The sequence below is a fragment of the Pezoporus occidentalis genome, unplaced genomic scaffold (genome assembly GCF_034315485.1).
Source record: "Pezoporus occidentalis ecotype Australia unplaced genomic scaffold, CSIRO_AGI_Poc_V1 ctg341, whole genome shotgun sequence".
NCBI lineage: Eukaryota > Metazoa > Chordata > Aves > Psittaciformes > Psittacidae > Pezoporus > Pezoporus occidentalis.
Genome location: NW_026915387.1, coordinates 243,804 through 263,829, shown reverse-complemented (window position 1 = coordinate 263,829; position 20,026 = coordinate 243,804). Strand labels below are relative to the sequence as shown.

At 59.5% G+C, this 20,026-nt stretch overlaps 1 protein-coding gene across 15 annotated transcripts in view; it reads left to right on the top strand.

Annotated features, from left to right (window-relative positions):
- Positions 1-20,026, top strand: part of SRCIN1 (SRC kinase signaling inhibitor 1) — a 71,732-nt gene that overhangs the window by 46,800 nt on the left and 4,906 nt on the right. For 12 of the 15 annotated variants that reach the window (XM_062629767.1, XM_062629766.1, XM_062629771.1 and 9 more), the window contains 17 exons: positions 6,752-6,944; positions 7,223-7,421; positions 7,604-7,697; positions 8,073-8,902; positions 9,211-9,303; positions 9,468-9,511; positions 9,797-9,975; positions 10,323-10,498; positions 10,712-10,842; positions 11,494-11,641; positions 12,386-12,701; positions 13,630-13,879; positions 14,063-14,217; positions 14,317-14,469; positions 15,066-15,179; positions 16,369-17,508; positions 19,029-19,166. In XM_062629767.1, coding sequence (XP_062485751.1) covers positions 6,752-6,944; positions 7,223-7,421; positions 7,604-7,697; positions 8,073-8,902; positions 9,211-9,303; positions 9,468-9,511; positions 9,797-9,975; positions 10,323-10,498; positions 10,712-10,842; positions 11,494-11,641; positions 12,386-12,701; positions 13,630-13,879; positions 14,063-14,217; positions 14,317-14,469; positions 15,066-15,179; positions 16,369-17,508; positions 19,029-19,166 — 4,353 coding nt within the window. The remainder of the gene's footprint in view (positions 1-6,751; positions 6,945-7,222; positions 7,422-7,603; positions 7,698-8,072; positions 8,903-9,210; positions 9,304-9,467; positions 9,512-9,796; positions 9,976-10,322; positions 10,499-10,711; positions 10,843-11,493; positions 11,642-12,385; positions 12,702-13,629; positions 13,880-14,062; positions 14,218-14,316; positions 14,470-15,065; positions 15,180-16,368; positions 17,509-19,028; positions 19,167-20,026) is intronic. The other 3 variants (XM_062629778.1, XM_062629779.1, XM_062629777.1) reach the window with 2 other exon arrangements.

The window sequence follows — 20,026 nt, the reverse complement described above, 5'->3', positions numbered from 1 at the left end:
CGGGATGGATCGGGATGGAGAGGGACCACCACCGTGGCAGCCATCGGCCGTCAATATTCATGAGGCTGCAGAGGATCCAGGCTTTGAAATATTCATCAGGCAGGAGGCTGATGGTGCCAGCAGGAAGGGGAAAAGACTGCAGAGAGGGGAGAAGCAGCCACCCGTGTCCTCCACGGAGCCGGCAGGGGCATGTCTGAGGGCAAAAGGGTGTTTTCTGCTTCGGCATACAACATCCAAGGGTCGGGTTCTAGCTCATCACCTTCAGAGGCTGTGCTTTGCAGGGCAGGATGCTGGTGTCAGGAGGTGCTTGCTGTAGGAGCACCCTGTTTCACCCATGTCACCCATACGCGGGGCCTGTTGCAGGGTACTGAGCACCCACCCAAGCTCCCGCTCACATCTGGCTGCCGGTAGCGGGCTGTGCACATCTGGCGGGGAAGGCCCCTTGCTTTAGTCAAGGGGTCTGGTTTGAAAAAGCCTAATCCGATTTGAACGCTAATCCTGTTAACATTGAGATCAGGATTAATTCTGGGTTAATCGGGATAATCCTGACAAAATGGTGAGCATTAGACGTGGGATGAATTATTGCTGCCGTGAGGGGGAACGCTTGGAATTCAGTGGGCAAGAGGGGTGGGGGCTCCTGGAGAGGGATGGAGAGGCCCCTTCGAGTGGGAGACACTGGTGGTATATCCCTCCCGATGATGCTCAGCACCCTGACCTCTCATTTCTTCCACCTTTGCTGCTGCAGCCCCACTTACTTCCAGTTTTAACTCCTTTTCTTCCCAGCTGAGCATCTCCTGCTTGCTGTGTTTTGGGAAGCAGGAGCTGGGGTGCTGCAGCGTTTCCCTGCATGGGGGTTTTGCTCAAGTTCAGTGCGCCTGGTTGGTGGGGATGGTGTGAAACATTGCACAGGGATGTGGAAGGGTAAATCCCAGCCAAAGCTGGGATGCGCAGGAGGACGGAGGCACCTATGGATGTGTGGTGCTGGGATAAGCTGGGCTGCCCTCTCTGAAGCTAGTTTGAAACTCAAGAGCTGATACCTTGGCTGGTGGTACCCAGTGCTGGGGATGCTGCATCCCAGTTGGGGATGCTCTGTTCTGTCCAGGGATGCTCTCCAGGAGGGATTTGCAGCCAGACTCAAGGCGAGGAGGTGTCTGCTGGGGAAGTGTCCCATTACCTGGGCTCTGCTCCTCTTACAGAGCAGCCGCCAGCTCCTCGCTGACTCACTCCCTGGGAGCATCAATAATTAAGGATGAGTGGAGTTTGTTAGGAATAAGTGAGTGAGTGAATGAATGAATGAATGTATGAATGAATGAATGAAGCCGTTTGTGATGTGCTGGCGCCAGGTTGTTTGCAGAGGGGTCAGATCACTCCTGATGGGGTGAGCTGGCCAGGCTGGGAGCCTCACAGGGGTTGTCCAGACACCAACCAGAGTCCATTTTGCAGGGAAAAGTTTCAAGTTCCAATGAAAATGTTTTCCTTGGGAACGTTCCTCCAAAGGATAAGGATGGAGGAAGCTCAGATCTGTCCCCAAGCAGCCCAGTGAAGCAGCACTGAGCTGGTGCGGTTGCGGATGGAGGCTACACCTGCAGTGTCCATGGAAAGGCTCTTCCCAGCATGGGGAGGGCCAAGGGATCACATCCACTGTTTTTTTCCCTATCCCTTTGTTTCTGAGATATATTTATACAGGGAATGGCGTGGGCTGGGAGCTGCCAGGAGGGATGGGCCCCGCTAGCTCCAGTGTGCCAGAGTCCGGGAATTCAAGGCAGGAGGGGTAGGGATGCAAGTAATGGCTTAGAAAAGCAGATCTCTTTATCATGTGTTATATATATTTATATTAATTTTATAGATAAGGAGATGGAGAAGAGCGATGGAGAGCAAAGGTCCAAGAAGCATCAGGCAGGACCCCACATGCAGGGTGCTGTTACCCTCTCCCATGGCTCTTCCCAATGCCAGCTCCAAGGAATGCTATGGAGATGGCACAGAAAGGAGCAGTAGCTCACCCTGGCCCCACAGCAAGAGCCTGGGGTGACTCCCAGAACACCCTTCCCTGCTCCCAGCATAGCTGCTGGAGGCTGGGGGTGTCTCCTCATCCCCAGCACAGCCCAGACCATGGGGATGCTGAGCTCCATCCCGAGAGCTCAGCAAGCCACCAGATGGGATCTGTAGTCAGAGGCTGGATTAAATGGTGAGAGGGGGGGATTATGAGGAATTAATCCAGATCTGTGTCCAACCAGGAGCTGGAGCCGGGGCTTTATGCACTTGGTAAATAACCGGTTGCATTGCCTTGGCCAGGGCTGGCTTTCCCAGCTCCGTGCCAGCTGTTTTCCCAAGCTGGCCAGAGTGGATTTGAGGGAGCTCTTCCCTTTATCCCCATCATGTGGCTTGGCAGAGGAGATGCAAACAGGCAGCAGCACCCAGTGCTGCAGGACCTTCACAGGGCTCCATCCATCCACCCACCCACCCATGCAAGGACGATGCTCAGCCAGCCGGATGCGCTCTGGTCCATCATCCTCCTTGCCAACGGGACACGATGGAGCATGAGCTGGGAGGGACCTGGAGCTGCCACCAGTCCCAGCAGTGCCCAGCACAGCCCGGGCAGGTAACAGCCTATGGCATTATCACAGCGAGAGCTTATCCATCCCAGCTGTGAGCACAGGTCTGTATCGGTGCTTGGGGGCTGTTTGGGCTGGGTGCTGGGGGGAGAAGGGCTGATTCCTGTGCCAGGACAGGGTGCAGAGCTCGGGATGAGCTGGGCTGGGTGCTAGGTTGAGGGCAGAGGAGCTGTGTCCCCTGTGCACATCTCATCAGGGTGCTCGGGGACCCCCTTTCTATTACCCAGGGGGTCTCCTTGGTGCAGGTAAGGTCCTTACCATGGCTGAAACACCCCCAGCACCGGGGCTTGCTGAGCACGGTGTGTGATGGGCAGAGGGGTCGGAGCACAGCCCTCGGAGCCTGAGGTGCTGGTGGAGGCTCCGCTGCATCCACTGGGACAGACCCTCCAGCTCCAGGGTCCTTTTGCCTGTCTTAGGAAGTGAGTGGGAAGACGAATGAGCTCTGGGGGCTTTGAGTTTGATGATCACTGCGGTGCCCATCACTGCTGGGTCCAGAGGGATGTCCCCATTCGTCACCAAGGAAGCACCTTGGGTCCTTCCCTCTGAGCATTCAGCCCTTGAAGCTGGGGAGGGTTATATTGGAGAGGGGTATGGAGGAAGGGAGGGAGGGATGAGGGCAAGAAGAAGGGAGAGGAGAGAAGGAGGAGAGAAGCATCCTTACCTTGCCAGGCGGATAGAATGAAGCTGCTTCTGCACTGACAGGAAAGGGATTGGTGGGGGTTTTAGGAGCTGAAAGGACTGCTTAATTGTAGCCTGTTTTTAGCTCTGGGGAGATAAAAGACAAAAGCCCCCACGTCTCCTTCCGTTCTCCATCCCATCTCTTTCCTTTAAGGCTCCCATGGAGGTGTGGGGGTGCTGGGGATGCTCCTGTTGCCAACAGCACTGTGGGGGGGGGATGTTGCCACTGCTTCCCAGGAGGAGTCCAGGGAGGATGTGGGTGCTCTGTGAGTGGGTTTTCACTGGGAGAATCACTCAAAGCTGCTGCTGAGGTTCCCCCTGCTTTAAACCAGGGGCTTTAAACCGCTCCCTGGCAGGTCCCAAGCAGCTTTCTTCCCCGGGGTAGGCTGCAGACCCCCTGGCCTTGGTGCCCATCACCGCAGCGCTGCCCTCCCAAGGCCTTTCCTGCCCTTGGTGCCATGGGAGGAGCTGCCCACGGCCTTGGGAGGTTTTTGTTTTGCTTTTGGGCAGCTGCTTCGCTCCTTCCCGTTGTGCTCTGCCCATGAAGCCGCTGCTTCCCACGCTGCAGGCATCCCTGGGGGTGGCTTGAAGCCATCAGGCCAAGGGGAATGGCTTGAACCTGCCCGAGGGGAGACTGAGATGAGCTCTTAGGCAGAAGCTCTTCCTTGTGAGGGTGCTGAGGCGCTGGCACAGGGTGCCCAGAGAAGCTGTGGCTGCCCCATCCCTGGCAGTGTTCAAGGCCAGGTTGGACACAGGGGCTTGGAGCAAGCTGCTCTATGGAAGGGGTCCCTGCCTCTAGACCCATCACCCCTTGTCCTGTCACTGCAGTCCCTGATGCAAATCCATCCTGCATCAGGTTGAAAGCTCAGCCCATGCATCCATCCCATCAGTGCAGGCACTGGCACAAGCAGGTCCAGACCCAGCAAGGCAGGATTGGGCCCCCACGAAAGCATCTCCATGAACCGAGGACCCTGTTTAAACTCCACGGGGATGGATGAAGGTCCTGACACCATTGGGATGAGCCACAGCCTTGCTGGCTGTGATCAGGTCTCCCCTTGTCCAGGAGGGCTGTGAATGGGGCTGAGGGGTGCCTATGGGGGGGGGGCACCTCAGCATGGGCACAGGCAGGATGTGTGGGGCTGAGTTGCCAGGTTATTATCTCCTAGGAGGAAAAGCCATTAGCGAGGCAGAGCAATAAAACCCAATTCCCTTGCAGTCAGCTCATTATGGTCTGCTGGAGGCCAAGGACAGGGCATCGCAGCTCCCCGCTGCTCCTGCAGGGATGTTGGGGGCACCCAGGTCCCACAGCAAAGCTGGGGTGGCCAAAAGATCCACAGGCAAGGAATGGCAGAGACACACACACCCACACCCCCCCATAGGTCTGCCCTTTCCAGCATCCTGCCTTGGCTGGAGGTACCTAGGGGTCCCGTGCCCCACAGACACGTGTTGTGCTGTATGGTCACTGGTGTGGTGGGGTGTTATGCTATAGGGGCTGTAGGGACCATGATGTGTCTGGGGCTGTAGGCACGCTGGTACATTGGGGTGTTGTGCTATAGGGGCTGTAGGGACCATGATGTGTCTGGGGCTGTAGGCACGTTGGTACATTGGGGTGTTGTGCTATAGGGGATGTAGGGACCATGATGTGTCAGGGCTGTAGTGCTGTACGGGCTGTAGGCACGCTGGTACATTGGGATGCTGTGCTATAGGGGATGTAGGGACCATGATGTGTCAGGGCTGTAGTGCTGTACGGGCTGTAGGCACGCTGGTACATTGGGGTGTTGTGCTATAGGGACTGTGGTGCATTGGGGTGTTGCACTGTAGAGACCATGGTGTGGTGAGGTGTTGTTTATAGGGGCTGTAGGGACCATGATGTGTCTGGGTTGTCGTGCTGTAGGGGCTGTAGGCACGCTGGTACATTGGGAGGTTGTGCTATAGGGACTGTGGTGCGTTGGGGTGTTGTGCTATAGGGACTGTGGTGCATTGGGGTGTTGTGCTATAGGGACTGTGGTGCATTGGGGTGTTGTGTATAGGGGTGTAAGGGCTTTTGTCATCTGGTGTGAAAGCTCAACAGGTTTTAAAGCCCAGTTGAGGTGTGGGCTCTGGTTGGCGGGGGGGATGTGGGTGGTGAGAGCAGGGAGGGATGGATGGAGATGGAGCAGGGGAAGGAGCAGAGAGAAAAGGGCTGCCAGGAGGGCAGAGCATGGGTCACATCCTGGCCATGTACTTCCTGATCCATCCCTGCGGCCACAGATCCATCCTGCATCAGGGAGCAGCACCATAAACCCAACCCAGCGCAGATGGAGGTGGGGAGCCAAAAGCCCTCCAGGTTCCCCAGGGAAGGATGGAGACCCCCCCAAATCCAGATGCTTTGCCCCAAAGACCTGGGTTAGAGGAGAGCGGGTCTCTCCATCACCTCCTGCTCACCGCAGCCTCCTCACCCACGGATGGGGCTGATCCAGCCCCACTTCCCTTTCTCGATGTAAGCCGTTAAGCCTCAGCGCTGCCAACGTGCTTTGTGCTGGAGCAACAACAGAACTAAAGCCCTCGATTTTCCAGCAATTAGCTGCATGCAGCAAGCACATTTCAAGCCATTGGAAACCCCGCCCTGCCAGATTAATTAACACCCCCCCATTAATGTCTAATTTAAAGGAGGAGGATGATGCCTGTTATCATTTCCTAGGGCTGCTTCTTTTCGGTCTTAAAATAGAGCCCTTCCACGCTGCCTTTTCCACCCCCCGGGAGCTGCTTGTTCTCCCTGCCTTTGATTTGGCAGCATTAAAGACGGTGTCTGGGAAAATCCAGCCTCTTATGGGGAGGGATCCACGGGCACCTCCCTGTGTGTTTGGAGGTGGTGGTGCAGGAACCCAGCGCGCGGAGCCTGAACTTGCTATGCTGTTGGATGTACCCTTGGCCATGGAAGCGTGGCATGTGAAATCTTTAGTGCTCAAACCCCACATCCATTACCTTCCCCCGGCGCAGGAAGCCATAAACCTTGCTGCTGCTTTGCTTCCAGAATAAGCCAGGCATTTATGTGTCCCGGGAGCTAGTTCGTTGGTGTAATGGATGTGTAACCTCCTGTAATTGCTAAGGTTATCCCAGCGCTTGCGTGCGAGCCTGGCTCTGTCGCCACCAGCTAGCTAGCACTGGTTTTATTTCCACTGGGTCGCTGGTGGGGGAACTCAAAGGTGCCTGGAATGGCACTGGGAGGCTTTGAAGTACAGCACGGAGAGGAAAACGGGAGTGAGCAATTGCAGGAGGCAAGAGGGCTGTGAATGGTTGTAGATGCTTAGAGATGGAGGGGGCCTGGAGCTGGCGCTGTGTCTGGACCACAGCAGTGTGCTGACTCAGCTGGAGAGCCAGGAATGAGCATCCCTGCATCTCCATCACTGCGAGCATCCAGGGGAGCTCAGCCCCGGGCTGGGGTACCCAGCCCAGCTCTCCTCTGACCTGTCCTCTTGCAGACAAGGAGCTCCCGGCATTCCCAGGGCTCCCAGCCTGGCTTGGCCGATCAAGCCAAACTCTCCTTCGCCTCGGCCGAATCCCTGGAAACCATGTCGGAAGCGGAGCTGCCCCTGGGGTTCAACAGGATGAATCGGTTCCGGCAGAGCTTGCCCTTGTCCCGCTCCACCAGCCAGACGAAGCTGCGATCCCCAGGTACCATCAGGGCCGTGGCTGTGCCTGGCCCCAAGACATCCACCACCAGCAACCATCCCTGCCAGCACGATGTGCCTGCTGTGGGATTGGCTTGGGATTGGTTTGTGTCTGCCCAAATAACCCCGGATGGAGGTGGGGGCAGTGTAGGGTGGCCAAGGGGGATGAGCTGCCTTCGGCCTCACTGCTTGAGGATGAGGCTGGGTGACCAGTGGGCAAACCTGCGTTGCATGGAGAAGGGATGCGAGCGCCTGACCGCTTCCTGCTCCCTCTGCTTCCAGGGGTTCTTTTCCTGCAGTTTGGGGACGAGACGAGGCGCGTCCACATCACCCACGAGATCAGCAGCATGGACACCCTGCACGCCCTCATTGTCCACATGTTCCCCCAGAAGCTCACCATGGGGATGCTGAAGTCTCCCAACACGGCCATCCTCATCAAGGACGAGTCGCGCAATGTCTTCTATGAGCTGGAGGATGTCCGGTGAGAGGGGAGGGGGGGCTCAGAAATCCACCACAGATTGATTGCTCCTTTCTTTAAGGTCATCCCAAGCAAGGAAATCAGTGGGGTGGAAGCAGAAGGGTGGGTGTGGGTGCAATCCTACGTCTGGGACCGGCTCGGTGGCTGCCTGTCTGGGATGCTGATGGCTCTGCCTCTCCTTCCAGGGACATCCAGGACAGAAGTATCATCAAGATCTATCGGAAGGAGCCTCTCTACGCTTCATTCCCAGCCTCACACATCACCAATGGTGACTTGAGGGTAAGGGGGGGAACAGTTGTCACAGGGTGGGTGCATTCAGTGGGCTGGAACCAGTAAAGAGGGAAAGCGATGGAGATAGGAACTTGGCAATTGCTTGTGTTTGTGGAAGGGGTGATGACTACGATTCATCTTGCCCGGTTCCAGCATTGTGAAGTGTTACTTTAAGAGAATGGATGTTTGGGGCCTGACAGCAGGGTAATAAACATGATAATTAGGGGGTTCATCAGAGTAAATCATCCTGCTGGATGGGAATAAGGGAGATGCCGGCAGGTGAAGGCGCAGGAGCTGCAGCTCTCAGGGATGCAGCTGGGTGGATGGAGGGCAGGGAGCTGCTCTGCAGGTGCTGACCCCCCCTTCCCTTGCCCCTTTCCGCAGCGGGACATGGTGTACACATCCAGGGAGTCCTCTCCCACCCGCCGGCTCAACAACATGTCCCCGGCTTCCCACCTCGCCTCGGGCTCCCCTCCACCGGTGCTCCAGTCCTCGTCACCATCCCGCTCCCGCATGTCCTACAGCGGCGGGCGCCCGCCCTCCTACGCCGGCAGCCCCGTCCATCACAGCGAGCGCCTCTCCAACCTGCCACCGGCGCAGGGCGTCTCGCCCAGCCCCAGCGCCATCCTGGAGCGCCGGGATGTGAAACCGGATGAGGACTTAGCCGGGAAGAACGTGGTGCTGATGAAGAACGAGGGGCTCTACGCCGATCCCTACGGCATGGTGCACGAGGGCCGGCTCAGCATCACCTCCACGCAGTCCTTGGCTGGCATGGGAGACCCTTTTGGCTACTCGGGGGGGCTGTACAAGCGCGGCTCCGTGCGCTCCCTCAGCACCTACTCGGCGGCCGCCCTGCAGACGGAGCTGGAGGACAACCTCTACAAGCCCAATGCCCCCATGTACGGCGACACGTACGGCCCCGGTCTGGGTTTCCGGATGCCTCCATCCTCCCCGCAGAAGATGGCTGATGGGCGGCTGGTGGACGTGCAGCCGGGGCAGAGCCCGCACAGCCCCTACTCGGGACCCCCCAGCCGCTCCTCTCCTGTGCGCCAGTCCTTCCGCAAGGATTCCTGCTCCTCCGTCTTCATGGAGAGCCCTGTGAACAAGCCGCGTAACCCCAGCTCCTCCGGCCCTCCGGAGCTCTTTCCTGGCCCTGGGGATCGCCCGCTCTCGGGGTTTGGCTCCCCTGGACCAGCTAAAGACACGGAAACAAGGTGAGGTGGGATTTGGAATGAGTTTTGATGAGCTGGAGGTTGTCAGTGCGGCTGGGGATGGAGAGGAAGAGCAGAGGAAGGCTTTGCCCTGTGGTGATGGGATGGGAGATGAAGCACTGAATCGGGGCTCACTGGAGGCACGAAGGAGTGAAGGGGATGGGTGGAGCTGTGACAGCAGCGCTGCTGCCACCCCTGTGTCCCTCCTGGGCCACGCAGGGACCCAGGGGGTGGGAGACAGGACAAGGCTGAGGGTGTCCACGGTGCCCAAGCCACCTCCTCACCCAGCCCCTCTCCCTTCCCCACGGCAGAGAGCGGATGGAGGCGATGGAGAAGCAGATCGCCAGCCTGACGGGGCTGGTGCAGAGCGCGCTGCTCCGCGGCTCCGAGGCTGAGACCCCCAGGTAAGGAGTTGGACCCCGGGGTCTGCTGTGGGGAGGGGGATGCTGTTTGCTTCCATGGGACACCAGCCCCCCCCCACCACCCCCGTGCCCCTGTGGCCACCCCTGAGCCGGTGAGGATGGAGGTGCTTGGTCCATGCTTGCTTCCCTCCTCTTTTTCATTGCAGTGAGAAGACAGAAGCCACCAATGGTGGGACCCCCCCATCAGCGTGTAAGTAACTGGGGAGCCAGCCCCATGGCTGTGGGGAGTCTTGGGGTGGGCACAGGAGCGGGGGGTCTGCAGCCCCCACCATGCGCTGGCAACCAGCAGGACCCCATGTACCACTACGGAGCATCTCCGGGGTGGATCCAGCACGGTGGTGCTGTGGATGGGGTTATTTTGGAGCATGGGTTGGGAAAGAAAGGTCTTTCCTGGGAAAGCAAAGGGGCCGGAGCCTGCAGCCTCCTCCAGGCTGGGATATCTGCGCTCAGCACCCTCCGCTTGCCCTCCCCACAGCCACCAGCCGCAGCAGCATGGGGACACCGGTGCCCGCACCACCGCCGCCCTCCGCCAGCAGCACCCCCGCGGGGCAGCCCACGGCCATCACCCGCTTGCACATGCAGCTGCACCTCCACGACCTGCAGCAGAACGCCAGCGACCTCCGCAACCAGCTCCAGCAGCTCAAGAAGCTGCAGGTGGGTGTTTGGGGGCTCTCGTTGGGGTGGCTCCAGATCCGGAGCAGGAAAATCCCCCTTTCCCGGTGACTTTGCATGGGGCTGGGTGTGGGGGAGTGAGGGGATCCCTCCCCGCGTTGAACCTCCCATGGCTGCTGTGAAGGTGATGGGGCACTGGAGCAGGTTGGCCAAAGAAGTGGTAAATGCCCCATCCCTGGCAGTGCTCAAGGCCAGGTTGGATGGGGCTTGGAGCAAGCTGCTCTAGTGGAAGGGGACCCTGCCCGTGGCAGGGCTTGGAGCTGGGTGAGCTTTAAGCTCCCTTCCACCCCAAAACCTTTCTCTGAGCCTCTGATCCTGGTCCCCTGCAGCTGCAGAACCAGGAGATGGTGAAGACGATGCTGCGGCGGACGGAGACGGAGATCAGCGTGCGGGTGACGGACACCATGCGCAAGCACGAGGACCCGCTGCAGCGCCAGCGCAGCTTGGTGGAAGAGGAGCGGCTCCGCTACCTCAACGAGGAGGAGCTCATCACCCAGCAGCTCAAGTGAGCCGAGGCTGGGTGTGCAAGTGGGTAGAGGGTCCTTGTGCGTTGACCTCCGTGGGTGGAAAGCAGCAGCTCTCCCACATCCAGGCCACATCCTTGACTGCATGTCTAGCATGTCCCCAGCCCACTTGTTCTCCCTCCTGTGGCCACCCGCGGGGCTCTGCAGCATCCCCATGCAGCAGTGACACCCTTGCCCTGTCCGTGTGCTCACAGTGACCTGGAGAAGTCAGTGGAGAAGATCCAGAAGGATTTGACCCACAACCATCGGCTCGTCCCTGTGCAGGAGCTGGAGGAGAAGGCAGTGGTGCTCAAGCAGCTGGGGGAGACGCTGACAGACCTGAAGGGTGAGGACCTTGGGTGCTGGAGAGGGACTGGAGCGGTAGGACAAGGGGTGATGGGGTTAAACGCTGCCCTTGATTCTGCTGCTCCTGCAGCCTCCTGTTCCCAGGCTGTGCCCATCCTGCCTTTCACAAAGAGATGCTCAGCACCCCAATTGGAAGTGGCAGAGCCAAAGCAGGCAATAAATGATGATTTAGCAGCAGTCGCTGAGGTTGCAAGGCAAGGGTCCATGGAGTGCTGTGGGGAGCACTATGGGGCACAGGGCAGACACAGGAGCTGCTCCCTTTTCCTGCAGCCTTTCCATGGAGTCAGGCAGATGCTGAGCAGCCGGGATGCTGAGCAGAGCACTGGCACCTGCTCCATGCCAGCCCTTGCCACTGAGCCCTGGGTACCAAGCTCCCAGCTCCAGAGCGGGGTTTGGTTCTCATGGATGTAGGGGTGGGGGGGTTACACCTTGAGGGGCTAAAATCTGTGCCTGAGGATGGATGGAGAAAGGATGAAGGACACAGGGAGCAGGAGAGGCACCAGCCCCAGCTCCTCAGGCTTCATCCCGCTCCATCTGGGAGGGTCCCCTTGCCTTGGGTGTGATGACCATGGTGGGGGTTTTGGTGGCACAGAGGGGCTGTGGTGACCCCCACCTCTCCCCCCCAACCCAGCCCAGTTCCCCAGCCTGCAGAGCAAGATGCGGGTGGTGCTGCGGGTGGAGGTGGAAGCTGTGAAGTTCCTCAAGGAGGAGCCGAACCGCCTCGATGGGCTCCTCAAGCGCTGCAAGACGGTGACGGACACCCTCGCCCAGATCCGTAGGTGAGCATCTTGGAGGACACAGGCGGTCCCTTCGCTTTCCCCTCCGCCCTCTGCGTTGTGTGCTGTATCCTGCCTGCGCTACAGGTGCAAATCCCAAAGGGGATGGGGAAAGAAAGCTCATTTTGCTGCTAAGGGGCTAAAAATCACCCCTCAGTCCTTCCCAGTGTGTGTGGGAGCCCCTCTTTCTACACTGACTTTTCCGGATCACCTCGGAAAAGCCTGGAGGTGTAACCAGATAGAAAAGCAGCCTCAGTGTGTGATCAGAAACCTCTTTCCTGAGGAGCAGGAAAAGGTTCCGCTGGAGGGAAATCGTCTTCCAGATCTAACAATGGTGCTGGGCTGAGCCTACCTGCCTCTTCCCATTATGAGCCCTTTCGGATGGCTCACAGCTCACCGCCTCAGGCTCTTTGTTAGCCTGGTTTTCTATGGGAGTGAGCGTGTATGATCACAGTGTCTGAATCTGCCCTCACTGTCATTCCCTATCCCTCGTCACTCCTAAATCCAAAGGGCCATTCCAGCCAGATCTGACAGAGGGGCAGGGTTGGGGAAGATCCGTTTTCCTACCAGGTTCATGCGAACAGACAGCCAGGTAGAGGAGGCTGTAGCATCAATACCAACCCCTTCGCAGCCACCCGAGAACCTCCACCTTCATCCTCGCAGCGCAGGGCTGCGTTTTGGTGCTGCGCCTTGGAGAGGGTGCAGTGAAGCCACCCGTGCCTGGTGCCATCGCTCTGTCCCTTGCAGGCAAGTGGACGAGGGCGTGTGGACGTCCCCCAGCAACCTGAGCCAGTCCCCCAAGAAGGTGGTGGCCCCCGAGGCAGACTTCAGCAAGGGGCTGGATTTGGAGGTGCCCACCAGCCCCCCGGTCAGCCTCCACCACTTGACTGCGGCCACTGAGACCCTGGGCATGCCCGGCTTCGGGCACAGCCCCCCCCAAACCCAAAGCCATCCCTCCAAGAGCAACAACCCTTCCCGAGCGCCGGAGATGGTGCCAGCCAAGACCCAGACGGGCCCCGAGACCCCCAGCAAGAAGAGCGCAGACAAAGCTGTATCCGTGGAGGTGAGAGCCTGGGATGAGTTGGGGCTTGGATGGGGGGGCTCTGCCAGGGGGGTTTTCCCTATGGAATATGCATCAAAAGGAGAGCGAGCAGCAGGTGGAAGGAGGCGATCCTATCCCTTTGATATCATGAGACCCCGCTTGCAGCACTGCGTGAAGCTCTGGGGTCCTCAACATAAGGAGGACATGGAGCTGTTGGAGGAAGGACAGGGGAGGCCACGAGGATGCTCAGGGGCTGGAGCAGCTCCCGTATGGAGCCAGGCTGAGAATACTGGGGCTGTTCAGCCTGGAGAAGAGAAGCTGTGTGGAGACCTCAGAGCAGCTTCCAGTGTCTGAAGGGGGCTACAGGGATGCTGGGGAGGGACTCTTCATTAGGGACTGCAGCGATAGGACAAGGGGTGATGGGTTCAAACTGAAACAGGGCAAGTTCAGGTTGGAGATGAGGCAGAAGTTCTTCCCTGTGAGGGTGCTGAGGCGCTGGCACAGGGTGCCCAGAGAACCTGTGGCTGCCCCATCCCTGGCAGTGCTCAAGGCCAGGCTGTACAGAGCCTTGGGCAACATGGTCTACCGTGAGGTATCCATGTCCATGGCAGGGGTTTGGAATTAGCTGACCTTAAGGTCCTTTCCAGCCCAAACCAGTCTATGGTGGTTTCCAACCCAAACCAGTCTATGGTGGTTTCCAACCCAAACCAGTCTATGATCCTATGATCCTAAGATTCTATTCCCAGCTGAACCTGTGAACAGGAATTTGGTCTATCCTCCTTCTCCTCACTGGGTTTGCAGCCAATAGGGTGGCTGAAAATGGGAACCCCCCCATTCCTTCCAGGCTCGGCATCAGTTTAGGGGCTGGCAGGAGGGTTGTGGGTCCCATCCTGCCTGCAAGGGCAGGAGATGCTGCCGTGCGTGGGGCTGCAGCGGGTTCCTCCTGCAGGCTGCCGAGCGGGACTGGGAGGAGAAGCGAGCGGCGCTGACCCAATACAGCGCCAAGGACATCAACCGCCTCCTGGAGGAGACCCAAGCCGAGCTGATGAAGGCCATTCCCGACCTGGAATTCGCTGCCAAGCACAAGCAAGCCCCAGGCAGCGGCAGCACCGCATCCACCCCCGAGCACAAACCCTCCAAGCCGCAGCACGCACCGAAATCGGGGGGCAAAGGAGACCCCAACGGCCGCAGGGGCTCAGGTATGGTGTGGGGCGGTCACGGGTCCCCCTCCATAGCCCAAGGATGGGGCGCCGGGGCTGTGCCATCCCCGGTGGGTCTCCCTGGGCTGAGCCGTGCTGCCCCGAAGGGAGGTTTGTGCCTCGGGTGTTGGATGAGAGGGGCAGGGACAGGTCTCGTGCCCTCACAGCATCGTTTGTGCCCAGACGAACTGACGGTGCCGCGGTACCGGACCGAGAAACCTTCCAAATCGCCACCGCCTCCCCCTCCACGCCGGAGCTTCCCCTCGTCCCACGGGCTGACCACAACCCGCAGCGGCGAAGTCATCGTCACCAGCAAGAAAGAACCCGGGTTTATAAAGGTAGCGAGCGGAGGGGGGCTATGGGATGGTGCTTGGGGTGCATTGAGGGGGTCACCACCAGTGAGACCCCCCCCTCACCGCCCTGCTCCCCGCTTGCAGAAGGCCGAATCGGAGGAGCTGGAGACGCAGAAGCCGCAGGTGAAGCTGAGGCGGACGGTGTCGGAGGTGGTGAGACCCGCGTCCACCCCTCCCATCATCGCCTCTGCCATCAAAGACGACGACGACGAGGACCGCATCATTGCGGAGCTGGAGGTGAGCGCGGGAGGGGCTGCGGGATGCCCCAGCTTAACCCGCACCGCAGGCGATGCCACCCTGCGCCCGGCCCCCAGGAATGCGATGGGATGCAGGGAATGACATCCCACAGGCTGCCCCCTCCTTGCCTGTCTCCCATGGGGATGGGCAGCGTGGAGCTGTTGCACCCAGCCAGACCCCTCGCTGCCTGGTTCATGGTCTCTCTTCAGCACTCTCACCCCATCGTGGGCTTTAAGATAACCTCACTTGGTTTTATGCAGCTTCAGCTGGAGGGCTTTGTGTGCAGGGCATTGCGGAGATCCCACCCGACACACTGTGCCAGGCTCTGAACTCCCCGAGGCTGGCTCTGCCCCACATCCTTGCCCCGTTTGCCACAGCTGAGGTGCCCAAGTGGGTAGTGGATGGCTTTTCCATGGCTGGTTTTCCCCCAGGAGGCCGGGGGACCGGTGATGCTGCAGGACGGGGCTGCATCCACGTTCCCCATGTTCCGCTTGAGCCCTGGGTCTGGTGTGACCACCACAAGCATCCCTGCAGCCACGGGCTGCATCGGTACCCTCAAGCCTCCCTCCTCCAATGGCCCGTGTTTGACTCCCCAGGTCTTTCAGAGGAGCTCTGCCTCCCCTTTCCTCCCCAAGCTCCGATACGATGCTGCCGTCTCCCCTGGGCACGCAGACTTGTGGCCCAACGGAGCCTGCATTGAAGGATGGAAGGTAACAGCGGACGACCCCTCCTCCTGCTGCCGGGGTGCACTTTAACCACCTCCTCTCCTGCCTCTTTTTAACTCACTTCTGCTTCTTTCTCTGGTTTAACAAACTAACAGCTTCTCTCCACTCCCTCCCTCACCACCACTGCGTGTACGGCACTGACCCGGCACAGGACCCAGCACTAACCCCTGCATCAGCAGCACGGCGCTGCTGCAGTTCCTGCAGCCACATGGATGGGAGGATGGATGGGGACACCCCGGCATCACATTGGGATGGGCACAGGGAGGGGCTTCTTGACCTCGTGCCACGCTGGGTGCCCAGGGAGGGTGTCGCTGGAAGGGGGCCATGGTGGGTGATGCATGTCTGCGCAAGGGGAGCCTGATCCGTCTGCATGATGGAGGTGAAGGGCTGGACCAGAGGCTGGTGGCTGCTGGGACCCAGTTGGGTTTGGCTCCATCACCCCTTCAGGCCGTCCCTGCCCTCCATCCTGTCCTGGGCTCTGGGGTGGAGGGAGCAGGAGGAAAGCACCTGGAGAGTGGATCGGATGGAGCAGGGGATGCCCAGGGTGGGGGGACAAAGAGGCAAGGACAGAGGGTATCACTGAAAGCATCTGGTGAGAGGAGCTCTGCCTCATCCAGGGCAGCTCAGGTGCTGGTGGGGTCTGGGTCATCTCTCCTGGGACACCCAGCACCAAGGCTGAATCGACCATCTGCTGTCCCTGTGGACAAGGACCCCTCTCCCCAGCGGTCAGGCTGGTCCAGCTCTGGACCCAGAGCTCCGCAGCCACCCCAGAACCCATGTCTCCTTGTCTCCTTATCGTGGATGCTACTCCGGGCTCTGCTCTTGCACCAGTGCCCTGCCAGTTTATCCCAGCATGGGACTGCTGGGTAGTTGCAGTTGAGTTTCCAAAGGCATTCGGTGCAGCGACCCCAACTCAGTTTTGCTGAAGTCCAGGCAATGTGCTGCCAAAATCTCCCAGAAACACATTGAAAACACTCCCTGTCTGTGCTGTGGGGACCAATGGGGTGTCAGGGCTGGGCAGGAGGGAGCTGAGCATCTCCCTCCTTGGCTGACCACCTCCCTGCAGCGCTACGATGCCTGGAGGTGACAGAAATAGGGTTTCCAAGTGGTGTGTGCAGACCCTCAGTGCTCTCCATCACCTCCTGCTCTTAACGTGTCTGAATTCTCTACCTAGGAGCCGGGGAGCAGGCCCTTCTCCCTCCTGCAGATCGTGCTCACCCAGTGGGTGTCAGAACCACCGTCCCCCGAAGCCGAAGCGGAGGTCTGGGTGGCAACGGGCAGCTCGGAGAATGGGGACCTGGCTGGCCCCATAGGAGCAGGAGGGGTGGGAAGGAAATGCCAGGGGTCCGCTGGCATCTCCGGTCCTGGGGACCCTCCAGGCCCAGCCCCGCAGCCCCTGAGCAGCCCATCCAAGTCCATCCGAGCCCATCCCATGGGCCGTGCCCATGGAGCAGGGGAGACCTGGAGGTTCCCTCTGGCAGCCAGCAAGGTCCTGCCTTTCTCAAGGCATAAATTGAGCTGCCCCATGGTGGGAGAAGGAGGAGATGGTGCTCTGGATGCCTCCAGCAAGCAAGAAGGCAGCAGCAAGGCTTCCCACCGAGGTTCCTTGGTTGCACAGCCCCAGCGAGAAGCAATGGGTCCTGGAGCTGGAGAAGCAGCGCTCCCCTCCACCAGTGCAAGCAGCAGGAGGCTTGGTGCTGTCCCCCAGCATCCCAGTGATGGGGACCCCCAAGTTGGAGCTGGGCAGAGCAAACAGTGGGTCTCAGTCCCACCTGGAGACTCTGCGTGGAGGGAGGACAGCTCACCAGCCCCAGCCTGCCCAGTGCCACATCCTGGAGCTTCCCCAAGCAGGGCTCCAGCCCCGTGGGGAAGTGGACAGTCCCGGGCTGAACTGCCCCATGTCACAGCATCACCGTGCCGGGGTGGCACAGAGGATGCTGGGGTTGGGAGGAAGGCAGCAGAAGGGGTCTGCAAGGGGCAGTTGTCCCCTCGCTGCTCCATGAGCCCGTGCAGCAAGGAGATCTATGAAGGCACGTACCAGAGACTGGATAGCCTGGAAGAAACCATCCGTGAGCTGGAAATAACCATCAGTGAGATCAGCAGCCACCCCGCCGTTGAATCTGTATTCCCTAAAGAACTGCTCGGACCAGCGGGATCCAAGGATGCCCGTGAGGAGACCAAGGAAGGTCTGGGGGATCTCAGACACGGTAGCTGTGATGATGGGACTATCCTGGACCTCAGTCAGGCCAGAGATGATGCTCCCAAGAGCCTGTCTCCAAGCAAGACCAAGCCACCTCTGCTACCCAAGCCACAGGTTTATTTCCTATTATCCCTCTTGCTGTGCTCTGCCCTGGACTCGCTCTGATGTCTCTCTTCCTCCACCTCTACCTGCTCCCTCTCTGTGACTCCACCTCCAAGCCGAGCCAAGGTGGAAAACAAATCTCTTTCCTTTCCCTGTCACTCAAAGGGGTTTGGGAAGTGCAGGAAAGCAGGAGGGAGATTGAAGGCAGCGTGAAGACAGGTGATGCTGCATCCTGCCCCTCACTGGTGCTGATGCTGCCTGCGCTGAATTAGACCCTCGCTAAGCTGGTTGTCTTCTGCCTGAGCAGGTTTTGGGGCTGGTGATGAGCATCCCATGGGGCCAGCGTGGTGACAAAGCAGCATCCCTCCTTTATAAGTCCTTGTCTCAGGAACTGCAGTTGGAGCATGGCAGATGTTTCTCCTAATTACATCCCAGCGCAGGCTGCCCGGAGCCATCCAAACTGCTTTCTGCTGGAATCTGTGGCTTGCCTGGCTGGATAAGCTGGGAAAAGAGGGTGGAAAATGCCCTCAGCCACTTCTGCTCCCTTATTAACAGTCAGCGCCGGGGAATAAATCTCCATGTGCAGCAATGATCCGAGCCCTGGTTCCTGGTGCCACCGAGGGTGGCCCTCAAGGGGATGCAGCTGCAGTTTCTCCTGGTGTCACCTCCCCGCTGGAGCCTGGATGTGGGGATGGATTCGTGGCTGTGTGCGTGCAGGGGCAGGCACAAAGCAAAGCTCAGCTCAGGCTCTTGGCAGCAGGAGCTGGCTTAGTCCCAGAAGCAGAGCAGGAGAGCACAGGGCTTGTGGCTGCAGCGAGTTGGATGTGAAGGCTGAGATCCGGAGTGTGCTCGTGCCAGGGATGCTGCGGCACTTGGGCACTGGAGTTCCCTGTGCTGTGAGGTGCAGGAATCCCAGTGTCTGCCCCATGGATCACAGAGCAGGGTGGGAGGACACGCTGTGATAGCCTGCTCTCCCTCTCCCAGTGGAGGTGCAATCTGGGCAGCAATTGCACGTCTCTGGGGCAGCATCTCTGCTCCAGACTCGGCTTGGGGCAGGCAGGAGGCATGCAAGAGGATCTGGGGTGCCCCACTTTAGGGACCTGCAGTACCAGCTGCCCTCGCTGCTGCTCTTCCATCTGTGCACAGCCAGGGAATAAAAACCTCTGCATTCCCACTGCTGCCGTTTCCACCTGGAATCTCCCATCGCCTCTTTTCCTTTCTCTCGGCTCTGCAGCCCTGCCCCGGCGGGGATGTTCTCCTCCTGCCCTCGGTCTCCTGGTGTTTGCCGTGTCTGCCCCTAACTCCCTCTTTGCGTTGCAGTGGTGGCTGTCGATAAGTCCTGCCTGGTTCCTGACCTCACTGATGCTGGGGTGACCTTGCCCTTGCCTGAGTTTGCCTCTATGGGCTGTCCAGACACGGTGGTTGCCACGGGAGCTGGGTACAGCTCCATGCATCCGATGTTCCAGCTGCCCACGGTGCTGCTGTGAGCTTTCATCTGCCGGTTTTAACCCCCAAATCCTCTGTCCCAACAGAGCGGTGGCGTCTCCATCCCGGCCATGAAGGTGGTGAACCCGGCATCCCGGCTGAAGCAGAGCCAGCAGGGCAGCCCCGACAAAAGCAAGCACATAAAGCAGCGGATGGAGTACATGCGGATCCAGGGCCAGCAGCAGGTAGTTATTACCTCCAGCACCATCCTGACCAGTTCTCCTGGCACCAGGGAGAGCCACATGCTGCCCATAGCCCCAGCATCTCGGGTGCTGCTTTCAGGGACTGGCTCTCTTGGTCCACCCCTTCACCTTGGCTGAGCCCAGTGGGGTTGGGGGCACAGGGATGTGACTCTTGGGGTGCAGAGGGGGCTCTTGCCCTGGTCTATGCCCAGCACGGTGGTTTCCATAGCTGGCTGCTGGGAATGGGGACATGGCTTTGTGCTGGGAGTGACAAACTCAGTAACCAGTATGGTGTGAGGCTGAAGTCATTTGTGCCGCAGCTCAGTGATGGACAGGGCTGAGCCCCAGGGTTGGTCCCCTCATCCTGAGGGACCCCGAAGCCTCCTTGCAGAGCATCTTGGCCATGGTGATGGGCTGCAGAGCTGCGTGCATGGCACAGGGCCTCCAAGGGCTGGGAAGGGAAGGGATGTGCAACCTATCCCAGGGGGTTTTGGAGAGCCAGGACCCATCGTGTCTGCAGAAGCAGCTTGTCCTAGGATGGGGTGTCACAGCCAGAGGGGTGGAACCTGGGCAGTGTGGGGAGAGCTTGGGGGGGGGGGGGCACAGCAGCTGGAAGAGGAGCGCTGTGGGGTGGTGTGTGTGTGTCCCAGCCCAGCACCCACCCCTCTCCCATCCCCTGCCATGGTGCTGGGACTCGATCCCCGCTGTTCTTGCTGACACCCCAGTGCTGGCGGTGCCTTCTCCAGCTTGCTCAGACCACAGGCAAGGTAACCACAGCCAGCACATTGCCCTCCATCCCTCCTCACTCCTCCTCTCTCCATCCCAGCCCTCCCCTCCTGCCTCCAGTGGGCAGCAGGACCACG